The sequence below is a fragment of the Gouania willdenowi genome, chromosome 20 (genome assembly GCF_900634775.1).
Source record: "Gouania willdenowi chromosome 20, fGouWil2.1, whole genome shotgun sequence".
Taxonomy (NCBI): Eukaryota; Metazoa; Chordata; class Actinopteri; order Blenniiformes; family Gobiesocidae; genus Gouania; species Gouania willdenowi.
The window spans coordinates 28,222,198-28,240,154 of NC_041063.1; the positions used below are offsets into that span (position 1 = coordinate 28,222,198).

Consider the following 17,957-nt stretch of genomic DNA (forward strand, 5'->3'; position numbering starts at 1 on the left):
TTGTTTTCAGAACGTTCACTTCCTGCTTCTGCACACGGCCAAACATCACCATCACCACCATCACCATCATCATCATCACCATCATCACCATCACCACCACCACCACCATCATCATCACTTTGAAGCTAGAAAACGTTCCCGTCCGTCCTTCGTTAGTGATGGTGATGATGATTCTTTACTCATGATTATCACCAGAATAATAATATCATCCAAACACATGTTGGAACACAACACAGAACATTCCAGAGAAGCACAGGAACATCAGCCTCACACTGGACACATCCTCTAGTCCTGGAAACAGGAAGTACATCACACTGCAGATATTATTCAGAGTCATTGGTTGCTATGGTGATGCCTACATTTACATGTCTGTAAATGTCAGAGTGTGTGTGTGTGTGTGTGTCTGTGTGTATATGTGTGTGTGTGTGTGTGTGTGTGTGTGTGTGTGTGTATATGTGTGTGTGTGTGTGTGTGTATATGTGTGTGTGTGTGTGTGTATATGTATATGTGTGTCTGTGTGTATATGTGTGTGAAAATATGTGTGTGTGTGTATGTGTGTGTGTGTCTGTGTGTCTGTGTATATATGTATGTGTGTATATGTGTGTGTGTGTGTGTGTGTGTGTGTGTGTGTCTGTCTGTGTACATGTGTGTACGTGTGTGTGTATATATGTGTGTGTGTCTGTGTGTATATGTGTGTGTGTCTGTCTGTGTACATGTGTGTGTGTATATGTGTGTGTGTGTGTGTGTGTGTGTGTGTGTGTGTGTGTGTGTGTGTGTGTGTGTGTGCGTGTGTGTGTGTCTGTGTGTATATGTGTGTGTGTGTCTGTGTGTGTGTGTCTGTGTGTGTGTGTGTGTGTGTGTGTGTGTGTGTGTGTGTGTGTGTGTCTGTGTGTATATGTGTGTGTGTGTGTGTGTGTGTGTGTGTGTGTGTGTGTGTGTGTGTGTGTGTGTGTGTGTGTGTGTGTGTGCACAGACTCCTGATGCCTGTGAGAACACGTGTTGTGTGTGAAACACAGATAAACTTTATCCTAAAGTCAGAAACAATGTCTCATTCTGAGACAAATGAAGGTAAATCAAGCAGAGAAAAGGAAGGTTTGATGTGGTGTGTGTTTATGACCTGCCTACACCACACTAATCAACGCATGCGGGGCAGCGCACGTCCAGGACCCGCCTCCTCTTTTATGGTAATTGTCAACTTCATGTGGGAAACATTTGGTGCTGCTGAAGAGGAGGAGGAGGAGCCCCGCTGGTGTACCAGGCCTACTGGTCATCGTTACAACTGGTGACACTTTAATCTGAGCCACGTGTTCATCACAACACCATAAAACATACACACCATATAACATAGTCACCACTGGCACCAACACCAGCATTGGCCTAGGGGGCGGGACAAAAGAGGCACAAACCACACCCACATCAGGTTTTTGACCAATCACAGAACTAGAGAAAAACTAAGTACAAATGCTAATGCTAAAGCTAATAGTTACTGAAGTAAAACCCCTTTGAACTCGCTGTTGTGTGATTGGCTGTATATCTAGTGAGTGGGCGTGGCTAATAAAGAGGTCATCACTCACCTGGGCGTTGCTGAACACCTGCTGGATGCTGTTGATTGGTCCAACTGGAACACCTGAACCCTCAAACCTTCTCAGCCAATCAGCTGTCGACTCTTGCAGGAATCTGGGCGGGAATTTAACTATATTATTTATGCAATATTGATCTAAACTTAATCGATTAATAATGAATAATATTTCATGTTTTCTGGTAAATACCCTTGTATAAACATGCTCATATGCTAGTTAGCTTTGAATTAGCTCAGCACTACACTTAAAGGCACCTTATTCAGCCAATAGAAACCTTCTTTTCCTACGAGCTACACTATTAGTTGAAGTACATCCTGATCCTCAATCGACTCAGCCAATCAGAACCTGCCTGGGGGCGGGCTTTAGCTCAATTCAAAGTCACAGTTTCCTGCTCACTGCTCCATGTCTGCGTATCAGTCCAATCACAGCTTTTTATGCTCATTGTTTACTGTAATCAGGCTAATATGCTACGCTAACAGTCTGTCAGGTCAACTTTGATGCTTTTTTTGTCCTGCCAATCAAACATAAACTAACTGAATGTGGTGGTTTGTATGTTTGATGAGTCTCAGTGTAATTACCATGGTTACTCACTGATGAGAGGATGAAAACCACAGAGAAGTCACTTCAGAGTGTAAGTTCTGTCTTTAATCTTAAATGTAAACAGTAGTGATGTCATGGCGTGGGAACCATGTTAATGAGTGATGTGTCACCTCTGGCTGAGGATGAGCAGCAGCTGCTGGCGGTTCTGGACTCGGACTTTGTTGGTTCTGTATTTTGGATCCTGGGACAGATCCATCAGACCCACCACCTGCAGAACAAACCCTCACACTGGTCCATGTGACCTCACCATGGAGGTGTGTGTACACATTTGGGTTCACACTCACCTCACACACTTTCACAAACTGCTTATCGTTTCCCGCGGCAACGACGATGTGTCCGTCTTTGGTTTTAAAACCCTGGAACAGACAAAAGAAAAACAGAATGTCCTGGTCTTCAGAGATAGAACTAGTAATACGAGGTGATGTCTTTCCTACAGCAGGGGTTCGCAACATTGGGGTCAGGACCCTACTTGGGGTTGTGAGAGAATATGAGGGGTCACCAGATGCCTTCAAGAAACTAAGAATATTTTTTGAACAATTTGAGCTAATTTTTTACTTATTTTTACCCTTTTTCTGCAACACCAAACATCACTTTTTATTGACATATTTTTGCTCCTTTTAATGTATTTTTGCTACATTTCTCCCATTTCTGACACTTTTCTGCACATTTTTTCCACATTCCATTCACCATTTGTCATGCCCATTATTTGACAGTTTCAACTAATTATATCGACATGTTTTTATTCACTCTAATGTACATTTTTTAACCAATTTCTGTGGTTTTTAAAATCCCATTTCACCTCCTTTTCCACCATTTTTGGTCACTTTGAACCATTTTATTAGTGATTTATTAAGATTTCCATCTTTAAGATGACTATAATAATAATAATAATAAACGTTCCTGGATAACAGTGGATATTATTCAGATGAATAAATAAATGTGGTTATCACAGATTCATAGAACAATGGACCATCATTTTACTGACTTTATGGATGCTCTCTGGAACCTTTACTTTGGGGTTTGTGGCTGAATAAGTTGAGAACCTCTGATAATATACAGTTTGTCCATCTGTCAGTAACGTGTCTTTAGTTCATCAGGATGTTCTCAGCGTGTCCGTCCTTTGCTCCACATGCTTCAGTGTCTCCTTTCAGGGTTCTGAACGTGTCATGGTCGTCCCCATGTGGACCCTGTTTCCCACAACACCCCCAACCACGTCCGGGGGATGAAAGTGAGGCGGTGGTGAGCGCTGTGACAGAAGGGTTAGCGGCGTTGGGGGGGGATTAGGGGGCGCAGTGCGGTCACGAGCTGAGATATCGGACAGCGGTTCACGTCCCACATTCATGTGGTGAAGAGTTTTATTAGGGGCACTTGTGAGAGGAAGAGGAGGAAGAAAGGCCTTTGATACGAGTCTGTTTCCAAACTAACTACTGACACGTTTGTTAGGGTTGAACATCAGAGCCTCACAGACCTGCAGGCACATTAGTCTGTAGTTTAGACGGTCAGTCCAAAACTAACATGTGACTAACATTCTAAAAAGTCTGTAGTTTGAACTGTCAGGGACACATTAGTGTAAAAGGGCTCAAATGGAACAATAAAAAGGCGTCGACCACAGGAATCGAACTGGTGCTGATCACAGCAGGCAGAGCTGTGTGTGTGTGTGTGTGTGTGTGTGTGTGTGCGTGTGCGTGTGTGCGTGTGTGTGTGTGTGTGTGTGTGTGTGTGTGTGTGTGTGTGTGTGTGTGTGTGTGTGTGTGTGTGATATGAAGCAGACGTTAAACCTCAAACTAAGAAAGAAAAATTGTCAAACGAAATGAAAACACCACAAGCATGAACAAACATCACTTTAGCCACACACACACACACACACACACACACACACACACACACACACACTCTGACATTTACAGACATGTAAATGTAGGCATTCACCATAGCAACCAATGACTCTGAAAAATATCTGTATCTTTATTTTGAAAGGGCCGTATTCACTAAAGTTTTAGGGGTATTAAAATGTGTGCAAACGTCACTCCACGCACTAATAAGGGGTACAAACTCCAGGGGTCTTCTACATGTCAGAATGTGCCCGCAATCCATTCAGAGTTTCCCTCTGATTAATATGTAAAGTATGTGGATCTCATAAGGGGCGCAAAAAAATGGGAGGAGGAAATGCAAATAAATGAATGCAGTGAACAGAATGCGATTCATCAAATCTGGAACTGTTTGCAGTAGGGGTGGGCAATATGAGAAAAAAACCATATCACAATTTTTTATTTGTAAAATCACAATTTTTTTCAAACAGTGCATTAGTGGTAAATCGGTCCACTTTATACAAGGAAAAATGTTGGTAAGGGAATGAATGCGTGTGTGTGTGTGTGTGTGTGTGTGTGTGTGTGTCTTCCTCAGTAGCTGCACAGTTCTTAGAACATAGCATAATAAAAACAAATATTATTACACAGGAAATGAGGACGGCAGACAGAGAAATATAGCATATAGTAATTTTACATATCAATAAATTAAAAGGTAGGTAAAGTAAAAATTAGGGATGAACTGAATACCCAGAGCAAAAACTCAGTGTTTTGTTTTGAGCAAAAGTAATATTATTTGTTTTTAGTGTTTGAAGGATTTTATTTTTGTCCTCCAACAGCTTCACTGGCTCCCCGTACACCAGCGCATCCATTACAAAGTCCTGCTCATCACCTACAAAGCCCTCAATAACCTGGCCCCTCCATACCTCACAGACCTCCTACAGCACCACCGCCCGCCTGTCGACTCCGCTCTGCCGACTTAAACCTTCTCAAACCCATCACCAAATCAAAGCACCGAACACAGGGGGACCGAGCCATTGTCATCGCTGCCCCAGCCCTCTGAAGCTCACTCCCCATCCACATTAGAAACTCTGACTCACTGACCATCTACAAAAAACTGCTCAAAACTCACGTGTTTCAGTTCTTCTACAACCCACAATAGCACATCCATTTTTTGTTTGTTTCAATTTTGTAAAGCGTCTGAGTTTTTTTGTAAAACGCTACATAAAACTTATGTATTATTGTTATTATAGCCTAGCTTGTTGCCATAGTTACGGCCCGGCGTATTAGGTTGCGGTCGTTGATAATACCGTGTTGCTTTGATCTCAGGCTGCTCACTTTCAGAATGTGCTGCCAGTTTTTTAATATCTGACGTGCCACAGGCTGAATATTCAGTGTTAGCTTAGCAGAAATATAAAGTGTGCATGTGATTCAAAGTGTTGACGGATGGCATCAGACTGAAGTAAAGCTGGTGTTGTAGGTGTTGTGAGGGGAATGGTGAGTGGACTGAATGGTGTCACCTGGTAGGGGACGATGCTGCCGTGGGCCGTTCCCCATCGTCGCGCCTCCTGACCAGCGTTCAGAAAGTTAGCAGCGATGTGGCTAAGACAGGACACCTGAGAGAGAGAGGAGAGCAGAACGTTCATAGTCCAGCAAACAGACAGATGAACGACAAATGTTCTATCCTGCACAATTTAATGCTCAATGAAAGGGTCATTATGATGAATAAATCACTTTATAATGGTGTTGATATACATTCCTTCTCGCCATGTGATGTCACGTAGCGAAAACTCCTCCTCCTGACAATCTTGGCTCCTCCTACCTTATAAGAATATGAGCTCCTCCCTCTCAAACTACCTCACAGAATATATATTATACTTTATTGTCTCTGCATTTAACCCCTCCCTGAGGAGCAGTGAGCAGCCACGGTATAGCACCCAGGGAGCAGTTCCACTTTTAGTAGCCGTTATACCACCTCGTATCACCTTTGACAAGATCTGACGTGATTGTGACCCATGTGACTCCGCGGTCGGACAAAACAGTGATTATCACCTTGAATGGACTATTCCTGTAATCAGGAGAGGAGGAGGAGAAAGCTACGCAGCAGCTCTGATGAGTGTTTAAAACATTTGAAACAGCTGCTGCTGTGATAAACACACACCATGGAGCAGTGTTTGTCTGACTCACAATCACAATAACCGCTTAAATATCCATGTGTTTTACTGTAATGTGCAGTTTTTTGGCTGAAAACAATAACAAGAGTGTGTGGATAGAAAAAGATAATCGCTGTGGTATTAAAGCTGTGGTGTGAAGTCTGCATCTATAGACACACCCACTCATGTATGAAGGCCCCAAAACAGCCTGTTTTTAGAAGAGTCATAAAAGTGACTTTTCAGAGGCTGAAACTCAACAAAACAGGTGAGTTTGGGAAAATAAACCTTAAATACTATGTTGTTGGGGTTCTTAGAACAAATAAAGATGAGTGAAACATAGCATGACACTGACCTTTTACCTCAAAGTCTCACACACATGCACACACACACATATAAACACACAGTTTTAGCTTGTTCGGCCGCGTGGTTAAAGGGATTTACTTTTATTTTGAAGGGCTGCAGCAGTGTAAATCTACACAGATGTGCGTCTCCAAAACAAACATGAACCACTAAATACACACAGGCTGTTAAAATATGTGCAGATAAGCTGAAGTTTGTTGTTTTCCAAAAGTTCTCACACACGCGCGTGCACACTCACGCACACACGTCAGTGTTTTTTAATTTATTTTTTATTTATGAGTTTTCATAGTTTACAACAATAAAGCATAAAACATTAAAGAAGAGGGCGTGACTCATTAACACCAAGTCTCTTATTTAAAGAAAAGAAATTTGTAGTAAAAAAAAAGACAAGAAAAAAACAAAAAATAATGAACATATTGATGATGTAATTGGGTCTCTATGCATTGGTTGTGTTACCCACTTATCCCAACAGGAATCAAATTTACAAAAGCTGTCAACTCTTCCATCTTATAGATTTCTAATTTCCCACCATGACGTTACAGTTGGTACGTCCAGAGATAAACATTTCTTTATGGTATTTTGCCTGTAACCAGTAAGGCTTTAAACAAACACTTTTCCTTTTTTCTCCAGTCATGTGGAACACAACCAAGAACAGAGTTTTCATTTCAAAGGCTAGCGTACAGTTAAACATGTCTTGAAGTGTTCCATGATTGTCCGTCCAGTGTTGCTTGATTAGGGGGAAGTCCCAAAAAATAAGTGTGTGGTTTGCTCATTGATTTCCACATTGTTTCCATTGGGTGTTTCCTTCATAGGGAGCCTTCTGACATGGTTATTCTCACTCTTTTTAAGCCTTAAAATGGTTCTGTAGTGAAAACATTAACGACGCTTTGTGACAAGAATGAAAGAACTACGGCAGAAATAATACTAGAATTGATGAGTCATGGTTTATTGGTTGAGTGCACAGAAACACATGGAAAACACAGGAATCACTTCCTGAAATGGAAAAGATGATACAGTTATCATTTTTAAAGCTGCTGGAGACGATAATTTCTATTAAATAAATCAATAGTGTCAACCTCACTAATCAATAAATCAAAGATGATTTGCTCTTAAAGAAAAAAAAAAAAAAAAAAAAAGGAAAAGGTTCAAATTGCTAAATTGCTGCTCAAAGTACGTTTGTTTTGATCTTCACTATAAAAACTTCCTGATTGAAATAGTTTTTTTCTTTTTGACATTGTTGGAAAAGTTTGGTGCATTGCATCGTGGGATGTGGAGTCCTTTAGGGGGAATAAAGGAGAGATTTTTGGGGTCCATCCATAAAGTCAGTAAAATGATGGTCTATTGTTCTATGAATCTGTGATAAACACATTTATTTATTCATCTGAATAATATCCACTGTTATCCAGGAACGTTTATTATTATTATTATAGTCATCTTAAAGATGGAAATCATGGTTTTAATCACTAATAAAATGGTTCAAAGTGAATAAAAATGGTGGAAAATGTGGTGAAATTAGATTTTAAAAACCACAGAAATTGGTTCAAAGTTGTAAATTATAGTGGATAAAAACAGACAGAAAAAGTGGTAAAAATGGTTCAAAGTGTCAATGTTGGAACAATTAGTTTAAACTGGTAAATAATGGACATGATAAATGATGAATGTGGTTAAATTGGCCAAAATAATGATGAAATCTGGTGAAAAGAGGTTAAAAGTGACAATAATAGATCAACATATGTGACATTAGGTGTAAAAGTGGTAGAAATGGTTTATAAGTGATGAACATGTCTGGAAAGTGGAAAATATGTGCAGAAAAGTCATTAAAATGTGATGTAGAAGTGTCAGAAATGTGAGAAATATAGCAAAAAATATATTTAAAAGGAGCAAAAATATGACAATAAAAAGTGATGAAAATAGATTAAAATATGGTGGAATTGTAGAAAAAGGATAAAAATTAAGAAAAATGCACTAAAATTGTTCAGAAAATATTCTTAGTTTCTATACGGTATCTGGAGACCATCTCACAGTGTTTGAGGAAATATCATTCACGTTTACAGTGAGAGCGCTACAAAATTAACCCAGAAAAAAGTGCTGAGTCACTATTACAGATTGTTATTTTGGTGTGCTGTAGTCATAGTAACCGTTTATAGTCAAATATTGGCGGGTATTATTTGACTTTACTTGTTGTCGACTTAAAGCACAAATAGGTAATCAGCTATGATTGCGCTGAGTCATTATAATTTAAAGAAATGATGGCGTGGTGCTGCACAAACTGTTGGAATGTTTTTCACTTTAAAAGACGTCAATCATTGCAGTTTTCATCTTTATTGTGACCACACACAAATCATTTTAAATCTAACCATGAAAAAGTGCTGAGTCGTTAATAAGCCTGGACTTTTCTGCTGAGTCGCCTTTGAATTCAATCACGGCGCTAACGAGCGCATGTTTTTGGTTTTCTCTCATGATGGGATTCACTCAGCTTTTTTTAGTGCTCCATTAAACATCTTTGTGAATACCAGGATGACATTTTGCTGAGTCGTGGATGTCGATCCACTCACAAACCCAGAATATTCTGCGTCTGAACACGAGAAGCCACAAACGAGAAGGCGGCCCGGAGCCAAATACGGGGACTTAAGGAGAGCGAGTCCATGTGTGGAACAAACAGAGCTTTAAATCAGCCGGGAACGCTTCGCTGATCCCTCAGAACGTCTACAGAAGAAGAAGATCATCATCGGATCAGGACGAGACGTTTGAAGTTCACCAGCTTCAGTCTGGACACATTCCTTCATTCATCAACTCAGTCACACATTTTAACCCAATAGTAGCGCTGATAGCATGGCCCCGCCCCCTTATTTACCCTTTGACCCTGCTCAGCCAGCCGCTACATGCTACGCTCTCCCAAACATGTTGGTTGCTACATACTACGCTAACAAACATATAGGACTGTTAGCTACATGCTAAGCTTACCCAAACATGTGGGTTGCTACATACTACGCTAACAAACATATAGGACTGTTAGCTACATGCTACGCTCTCCCAAACATGTGGGTTGCTACATACTACGCTAACAAACATATAGGACTGTTAGCTACATGCTAAGCTTACCCAAACATGTGAGTTGCTACATACTACGCTAACAAACATATAGGACTGTTAGCTACATGCTACGCTCTCCCAAACATGTGGGTTGCTACATACTACGCTAACAAACATATAGGACTGTTAGCTACATGCTAAGCTTACCCAAACATGTGGGTTGCTACATACTACGCTAACAAACATATAGGACTGTTAGCTACATGCTAAGCTTACCCAAACATGTTGGTTGCTACATACTACGCTAACAAACATATAGGACTGTTAGCTACATGCTAAGCTTACCCAAACATGTGGGTTGCTACATACTACGCTAACAAACATATAGGACTGTTAGCTACATGCTAAGCTTACCCAAACATGTGGGTTGCTACATACTATGCTAACAAACATATAGGACTGTTAGCTACACGCTAAGCTTACCCAAACATGTTGGTTGCTACATACTACACTGTTACGACTGTTGTCGTATGTCAGTTTTGTTTGTGTGCTACTTGTGTTTCTGTGTTGTGCGCTGGGGGGGGGGGGGGGGGGTGTCTCTCTATCAACAGCCCAACCTACGTGGTCTGTGAATAACGGGTCCACTTCGGATTGGCTGAGCTTCGGTGGAGGGCGGTTACAAAAAGACCCAGATGACGTATGGTGTGCCAGAGGTGGTTCAGAGGGCGGGTCATCCTATACCCACGCTCCAACCAGCACGCAGCACGTCCTTCTGCCCTTTGACAGCTGACAGCTGACCGTTTGACAGCGAGACCGACACGGTGATACGTTTTCCTCAGTTTGGCCCAGTTGGCTAGGAAACTTATGTTCTTTTATTTGTGGGTTCTGCGTAACCCAGTTTGGTACCTATTATTTTTCTTATGTGGCTCAAATAAATATCCCAGTTTGGAAAAGATGTGTTGGCGTGCTGCTTGAGGCTGGTAAAGGATGACGTGTTCATGTGCCGTTCAGTGGCTCCTAGGCTGAGCGTAACATACACTAACAAACATATAGGACTGTTAGCTACATGCTAAGCTAACCAAACAATTTGGGACTTGTCGCTACGTGCTAAGCTAACCCAAAAATGTGGGACTGGTAGCTACATGCTAAGCTAACCCAAACATGTGGGACTGGCTGCTACATGCTAAGTTAACAAACCTCTGGGACTGGTCGCTATATGCTAGGCTTACCAAACATGTGGGACTGGTTACTATATGCTAAGCTAATCAAATATATCTGACTGGTTGCTAATTACTAAGCTAACTAAACATGTGGGACTGGATGCTACATGCTAAGCTAATCAAGTATATAAGACTGGTTGCTGAGTGCTAAGCTAACAAAAATGTGGGACTGGTTGCTACATGCTAAGCTAACCAAACATGTGGGACTGATTGCTACGTGGTAAGCTAACCAAACATATGGGACTTGTTGCTGAGTACTAAGCTAACAAAAAAAGTGGGACTAGTGGCTACATGCTAAGCTAACTGAATCAGTCAATAGATCACCCAGGACTCTACCTGAGATGACAGCAGGTTACAGTCAATATGAGCTCCTCGTCCTGTGCGCTGCCGTTGGAGCAGGGCAGCCATTATGGCTCCATGTGCGTACAGTCCCGTAGCTAGGTCCGTCATGGCAACGCCCGGACGCACAGGCTCGCCGTCCTGACAATGGAAGCAGTGCATTGTGGGAGGGATTTAAGAAGAGAGAAAGTAATGATATAAATGTTATATCTCACCTCAGGCCCTGTGATGTGCATCATCCCTGATACAGCAGAAGCTATGGAGTCATAGCCTGGACTGTTAGCCTGAGGACCAGACTGTCCATAACCTGAGAACACACACACACACACACACACACACACACACACACACACACACACACACACACACACACACACACACACACACACACACACACACACACACACACACACACACACACACACACACACACACACACACACACACAGATTTGAGAACATTTGTTTTTAATTCCTCTCTTTATTTTCTTCTCTTTCTTTCCGTCTCATCACTCCCACGCTTCCTTCCTGTCTGCGGTTAAAGAACTTCATTACCCATGAGGCCTCATTATCTCCTGCAGCTGCAGCTCAGGGTAGATTTATGCTGTGGGTCAGAGCAGATGGATCAGCTGAGCTTACAGGTTCTCACATAAACACACTGTGTTTATGTGGAGTGTGCTGCCCCCTACGGGCTCACAGGGGAACTACAGGCTGGTCATGTTAAATATAATAATACAAATAATATCTATAGTTATGTTCACAGTGTTCTCCTTATTTCCTTTATCTGCCTCAGGACAAACTCAAGATGTAGATTCACTAACATTAAGTCTCCACATTAACATCTGACGATATGACTTATAGTCAGGTGAGACCTACAGAGAGCTTTATGAAAACCAACTAAAGTATTCAGCGTATCTTCAGCTGTGGGGAGTTTTCTTGGTGTTCATGTTTTTCATCCGTACCAGATATGGAGCAGTAGACCAGGCCAGGGTTGACCTCACTGAGCTGATCAAAGCCCAAACCAAACCCATGAAGCTTCCCAGGAAGATAGTTCTCCACCAGGATGTCACACACAGCCGCAAGCTACACACACACACACACACACACACACACACACACACACACACACACACACACACACACACACACACACACACACACACACACACACACACACACACACACACACACACACACACACACACACACACACACACACACACACACACACACACACACACACACACACACACACACACACACACACACGTTATTAGCCTTCATATGTTTCACTTTTGGATGAAAACATAAACATGTGTACAGTACATGTTGTTTAAAATGCTAAATCCATCTTTAATAAATTCATGCTGGTAAACCAATGGTTCAAGAAATCCAAGATGGCCGCCATCAGTATTTAGTATGAATACATGATAAACTCATATCTCTGCTTCTGTTATAGCTATAATGACATGTTTACCTTTTTCTGATCAAAGAATCCAATAAAATATTTTTCAAGTTTAAAAACCAACAATATTCTACAATTTGTCTGTAACACGTGTATATTTAGTCTTACTTTGTCATATGAGAAAAAAACTGGAGGTTTCTTAAACTTACAACATAAATGAGAAACTTTTTGCAGATAAAATCACAAAGTGTTGAACAGAGCTGTGGTGAAAGTGTAACATCATAATAGAATAATAAAACATGGCTACATTTACATCATAAAACAATAATAATAAAATAAAATCCAGTAACTAAAAGCTTTTCTGTAAAGTAAAGTCTTCAACAGTTTTTAACAGTAACCACACAGTTGAGCTCCCTGAGAGACTGGTGCAGGTTATTCTAGAGTCTGGAACACCAGGTCTCCTCTGGTTTACATTTAGTTTTAGGGTCTTTAGGAGACCCTGGTCTGAAGTGTAGGGGTACAACAAGTCTGACATATATTGAGGGGTCTGACCAGAGTCAGTGGCCATCATCATTTCATTAAATTGATCTATTGTTGATATCAAACCAGGTTCTTATTGGACTGAATTCATTTGTAACATCACTTAATCATGAATTATGAATTATGAAGGTTGTTCACCTGCTGGATGAGTTCAGCTCCTCGTGGATGTTTCAGATCTACAGCCAGGCTCTACAAACACACAGGAGTTCATCAACAATCCAAGGATGACAAACGTCTCCACTCGTTCTCACCTTCTTGTTCCTGTTGACGCTGAGGAAGTAAACGCTTTCTGAGGCGAGGAACGGAGGTCCCCACCCTCGGGTGTCGTCCCCCACACCTTCAGGACAAACCCAGCACAGTCTGCTTTATTCTCCCACTCTGTGCTCTTCTTTTAACAATGAATGAAGCCTCATCATAAATGTACAGGTACTACATACTGTACATGTGACCCATCACTCATTCCTGAGGAGCAGCCACAGTGTAGCGCAGGGGGAGGAGTTAAGGTTGAGGGGCAACATCCCACAGTGATGGCCTGGGTGGGATTGGAACCAGTGACCCTCTGATTACAAGCCCACAATTAGGCCACCACTGTTTCATTTTTTATTCCTTTTTTCTTTTTGTGACATTTCCAGCATTTTGTGTTTTTTATTGGAGTCATTTTGTGTAATTTTGTTGTTATTTTATGTCATTTTGTGTTACTGCTGAAGATGTATACACTGTTATATTTTAACATATTTTTTTATTTGCTATTATATGTGTTTTTGGAGTCATTTTGTACATGTCTGTGTTTAAATGTGTGCTTCTTATAATTCTGCATGTTTTTGTCGTCCTTTTTTGCTGTAGTTTTATATATTTGTCACATATTTCTATGTATTGTTGAAGTCATTTTGTGAGTTTTGGTCATTTCATGTATTTTTGTTGTTATTTGATGTATTTTTGAATCACTTAGTGTGTTTTGTCTTTGTCATTTTATATTTATATATATATATATACATATATATATATATATATATTTATTTGAGTCCTTTTGTGTATTTTAGTGTCTAAATGTTGTTGTTTTTAGTCCTTTTGTTGACTTTTAATGTCTGTTTGTTTTCCTTCTGTGTGGTTTTGTCATTTTTTGTAATCATTTTATGGGTTTTGTAGTTATTTTGTGTATTTTACTTGTTATTGTGTATGTAATTTGGTTTATTTGTAGATGTTTTGTATTTTGGTTGTCCATACCAGAGACCAGTCCCACATGTTTGGTTAGCTTAGCATGTAGCATGTATGGTTGAGCAGGGTCAAAGGTCACTGGAGGACTCACCTGGTTTCTCTACTTTAATGACGTGAGCTCCAAGATCTCCAAGAATCATCGTAGCAAACGGACCAGCCAGAACTCTGGAAACATTTATTACTTAGACACTCTGACATCATCATCACCATCATCATCATCATCATCATCACCATCTTCATCATCATCATCACCATCACATCGCTCACCTGGTTAAATCTAAGACTCTAACGCCCTCTAGTGGACGCTCAGCTCCTCCTGCAGAAAACAACATTAAATATAAACACGTGTTCATACATATAATAATAATACAAAATGCTTTTTTTATGTTTTTGCTCCTTTCTTGTTAAATAGGTGAGTTTTAGTTGTTTTACAGTAGCTTTCTCTCTAATCTTTGTTCATCTTCAGTTTGCTGCTGTGGTTATTATATTTGTCTGCATTTTTTCCTTTTTGTTATTAATTTGAATAATTTAAGTGGATTTGGCGTCATTTTGTGTATTTTTTTTGTCGGTTTGTGTCATTGCAGCAGGTTTTTGTTGTTGTTTGTGTGTTTTTTTAGGTGAATTGTGTATTTTCTTTCTGTGCTTCTCCATGCAGTGGATTTTTAAGGTGATGTTGTGTATTTCTCTTGTTATTTGGTATATTTTTGTGTTTCTATTTTCTTTGATTATTTCTCACAAATTAATAAAGATATTTTCTGATTCTGATTTAGTTTTTTATTAATTTGTGTCTTTTTAGTGAGTTTTTGTATTGAATGTACTTTGAGTCATTTATAAAACATACAGAAACGTATCAATAGACACGAGGGTCTATTATCCAACCTGTCATGTGGAGTACCCCAGGGCTCTGTTTAGGTTTAATGTATCTGATGCTTCCTGGTCAGTTAAAGATGTCTTATCATTTTTATGCTGATGATATCCAGTTGTACTGTTCCTTTAATGACTCAGCGGTTCACTTTTTATATGAGTTGTTACATTGTATATCCTGTAACAAAAACTGGTTGTCATCAAATGATCTCCAGATAAATTCTAATAAAACATAAACTCTGATCATGTGATTAAAAAGATCATGTGATTAAAAAGTGTCTTTATAATCTGGGCTCATCTGTTAAAACCAGCCTCAGGGGCTGGAATTTATTTATGTAGTTTTTATGTCATTTTGTGTATTTTTCTTGTTATTAGTGGGTTCATGTATTTATTAAAGGTCGTATTGTAGCTTTTTATGCTAATCTTGCATTAATGTTTCATAAAACACAATTTTCCTGCTGCTGTAACACCAATTTATTAAAATATAACATAATAGCTTATTATGATTCATTTTATTGTTTTGGGTGCGTTTAGTCCTTATTCACACACACACACACACACACACACACACACACACACACACACACACACACACACACACACACACACACACACACACACACACACACACACACTTATATAAACCTCGTGGTTTAAAGTCCAGCCGCTCACCGTGCGCGTGCTCGTAGGATGTGCGCGTGTCCACCAAACCGCGTCCTTCCGGTGGTCTCTGACCACGTGGACCCCTGAGGAGGACCGAGCCCAGCACGAGCCCCCGGAGCCGCTGCTGACCGGTCAACATGTTACCGGATAATCACGGACCGGTACACGTGAGCAACGGTCCGAGACGAGCACTGGTTTTCAAAATAAAAGCACACCTTGCATTATAAATTCATTAAAAAATAAAATAAAAACTAGTTCTGAATAAAGTTGTGAAAACTTCTGCTTAAGTACAAATAAAGGTCAGCATTAAGAGTTCTACTGTGTCTGTTATTTTAAATATACATTCATGCAGCTTAATTTATATATTATCATTGGCTGTTATTTTACACTAAACTTTACATTAATCATGTACAAAATGACTTAAAAGAAAAAAAAGACCTTAGCATGTAAATGTTGTGTAACTGGTCTGTAAATGACTGAAATCAATAGTTTAGGTCATTCAAAGTCTTTTATTTTGCTGTAATAAGCTGCTCTATCCAGCAGGGGGCAGTGTCACACTGTGTTCACCATCAGCTCTGTTTGAGTCAAATTTATTACAAATTAAAAGTTTTGGAATAACTTTCAAGTGAAACAGTAATTTTAATGTTGATTTTAGTTTATATTTAGCAATATTTAGAATAATTCCTAAATAGTATACATATATCAATATACATAATAAATCATATATATTATAATAAAAAAAATACAATACAATACATAATAATATTCACTTTAGTGTTTGCATTCATGTTAGCATTAGCATTGCCCTTATAATTAGCCTTCATATTAGCGTTAGCGTTCATATTAGCTTTAGCATTCATATTAGCATGAGAATTCACCTCATAATTAGTTATTATTAATAATAATATTAATAATGAATTATAAATGTCCTAAATACCTATTTCTTAATAAATCTGCAGCTTTCATTCATTTGTAAAAATGCATGAAATGTTTGGTCTCATAAGCTCACTGTTGTACATAAAACTATTGTATTGTTTAAATACTGTAGGTCAGACACATGTTGGGCCTATAGTAAACAGACTTTAATCCTCCCTGTGTTAATGCTCAGATCTGTCATTATTTTAAACGCTGCAGTCATTTATTTCACTTCCTGTGTTTTTCTGACGTCCAGGTTTAAAACCAAATGAGAACCAAGCAGCAACTAAAAGCTGATGTGCTTTAGTTCATCAGAGTGTGTTTTATTATATCTATTTATTTTACTGATACAGTTTGTCATCAATTTTCTTTACCTCACAGCACTGACTGTACAGCTTTTATTTTGAAAGAGCTTATTCTTTTCCAAAGCACTAAAAACAGGAGAGAGACACAATGGGACAGTGGTTGGGACATCAGTGGTCATCATGTTTTATAACTGATCTGTACACAACACATCTGACCTTTCAAAATAAAACCACGGCGTAAACAACAGACATTCAGTGACAAACATCCACGTTTGGCTCGTTGTGCTCAAGTAACATCAGATCATCGTTCATATTTACACACACTACACAAGTGGTGACAAAATGCTACACACACGGCAAAGATAACATCATCAGAGCCACAGACCCCTCCCTGAGGAGCTCCAGAGTTAGGAAGACACACGGCAATGGTTCTCAACCTGGGGTCCACGAGACACTGGGAGGGGGTCTCCAGATGCCTTCAACACACTAACAATTTCAGCCCATTTTTGCTTATTTTGACCATTTTTCTGTAACTCCACCAAACTCACCATATTTTAATCTATTTTCATCACTTTTTCTTACCATATTTTTGCTCCTTTTAATGTATTTTTGCTACATTTCTCCCATTTCTGACACTTTTACATCACATTTTAATGAATTTTCTACACATATTTTCTACTTTCCAGACATGTTCATCACTTATAAACCATTTCTACCACTTTTACACCTAATGTCACATATTTTGATCCATTATTGTCACTTTTAACCTCTTTTCACCAGATTTCATGATTATTTTTACCATTTTAACCACATTCACCATTTGTCATACCAATTATTTGCCAGTTTAAACTAATTATTCCTACTTTTTAAAATGAATTTCTGCCACTTTTGACACTTTGAACCCATTTCACCTCTTTTTCCACCATTTTTGGTCACTTTGAACAATTTTATTGATGATTAA

At 39.5% G+C, this 17,957-nt stretch overlaps 1 protein-coding gene across 2 annotated transcripts in view; it reads right to left on the minus strand.

Annotated features, from left to right (window-relative positions):
- The window catches only part of sugct (succinyl-CoA:glutarate-CoA transferase), a 43,442-nt gene extending 27,488 nt beyond the window's left edge, over window positions 1-15,954 (minus strand). For both annotated transcript variants that reach the window (XM_028434011.1, XM_028434010.1), the window contains exons 1-12: window positions 15,786-15,954; window positions 14,517-14,565; window positions 14,341-14,414; window positions 13,286-13,371; window positions 13,173-13,223; window positions 12,052-12,172; window positions 11,306-11,397; window positions 11,088-11,231; window positions 5,506-5,601; window positions 2,465-2,536; window positions 2,291-2,388; window positions 1,575-1,677 (exon numbers count right to left, since the gene is read on the minus strand). In XM_028434011.1, coding sequence (XP_028289812.1) covers window positions 1,575-1,677; window positions 2,291-2,388; window positions 2,465-2,536; window positions 5,506-5,601; window positions 11,088-11,231; window positions 11,306-11,397; window positions 12,052-12,172; window positions 13,173-13,223; window positions 13,286-13,371; window positions 14,341-14,414; window positions 14,517-14,565; window positions 15,786-15,915 — 1,116 coding nt within the window. In that variant the 5' untranslated portion in view covers window positions 15,916-15,954. The remainder of the gene's footprint in view (window positions 1-1,574; window positions 1,678-2,290; window positions 2,389-2,464; window positions 2,537-5,505; window positions 5,602-11,087; window positions 11,232-11,305; window positions 11,398-12,051; window positions 12,173-13,172; window positions 13,224-13,285; window positions 13,372-14,340; window positions 14,415-14,516; window positions 14,566-15,785) is intronic.
- Between the last annotated feature and the right edge of the window lie 2,003 nt (window positions 15,955-17,957).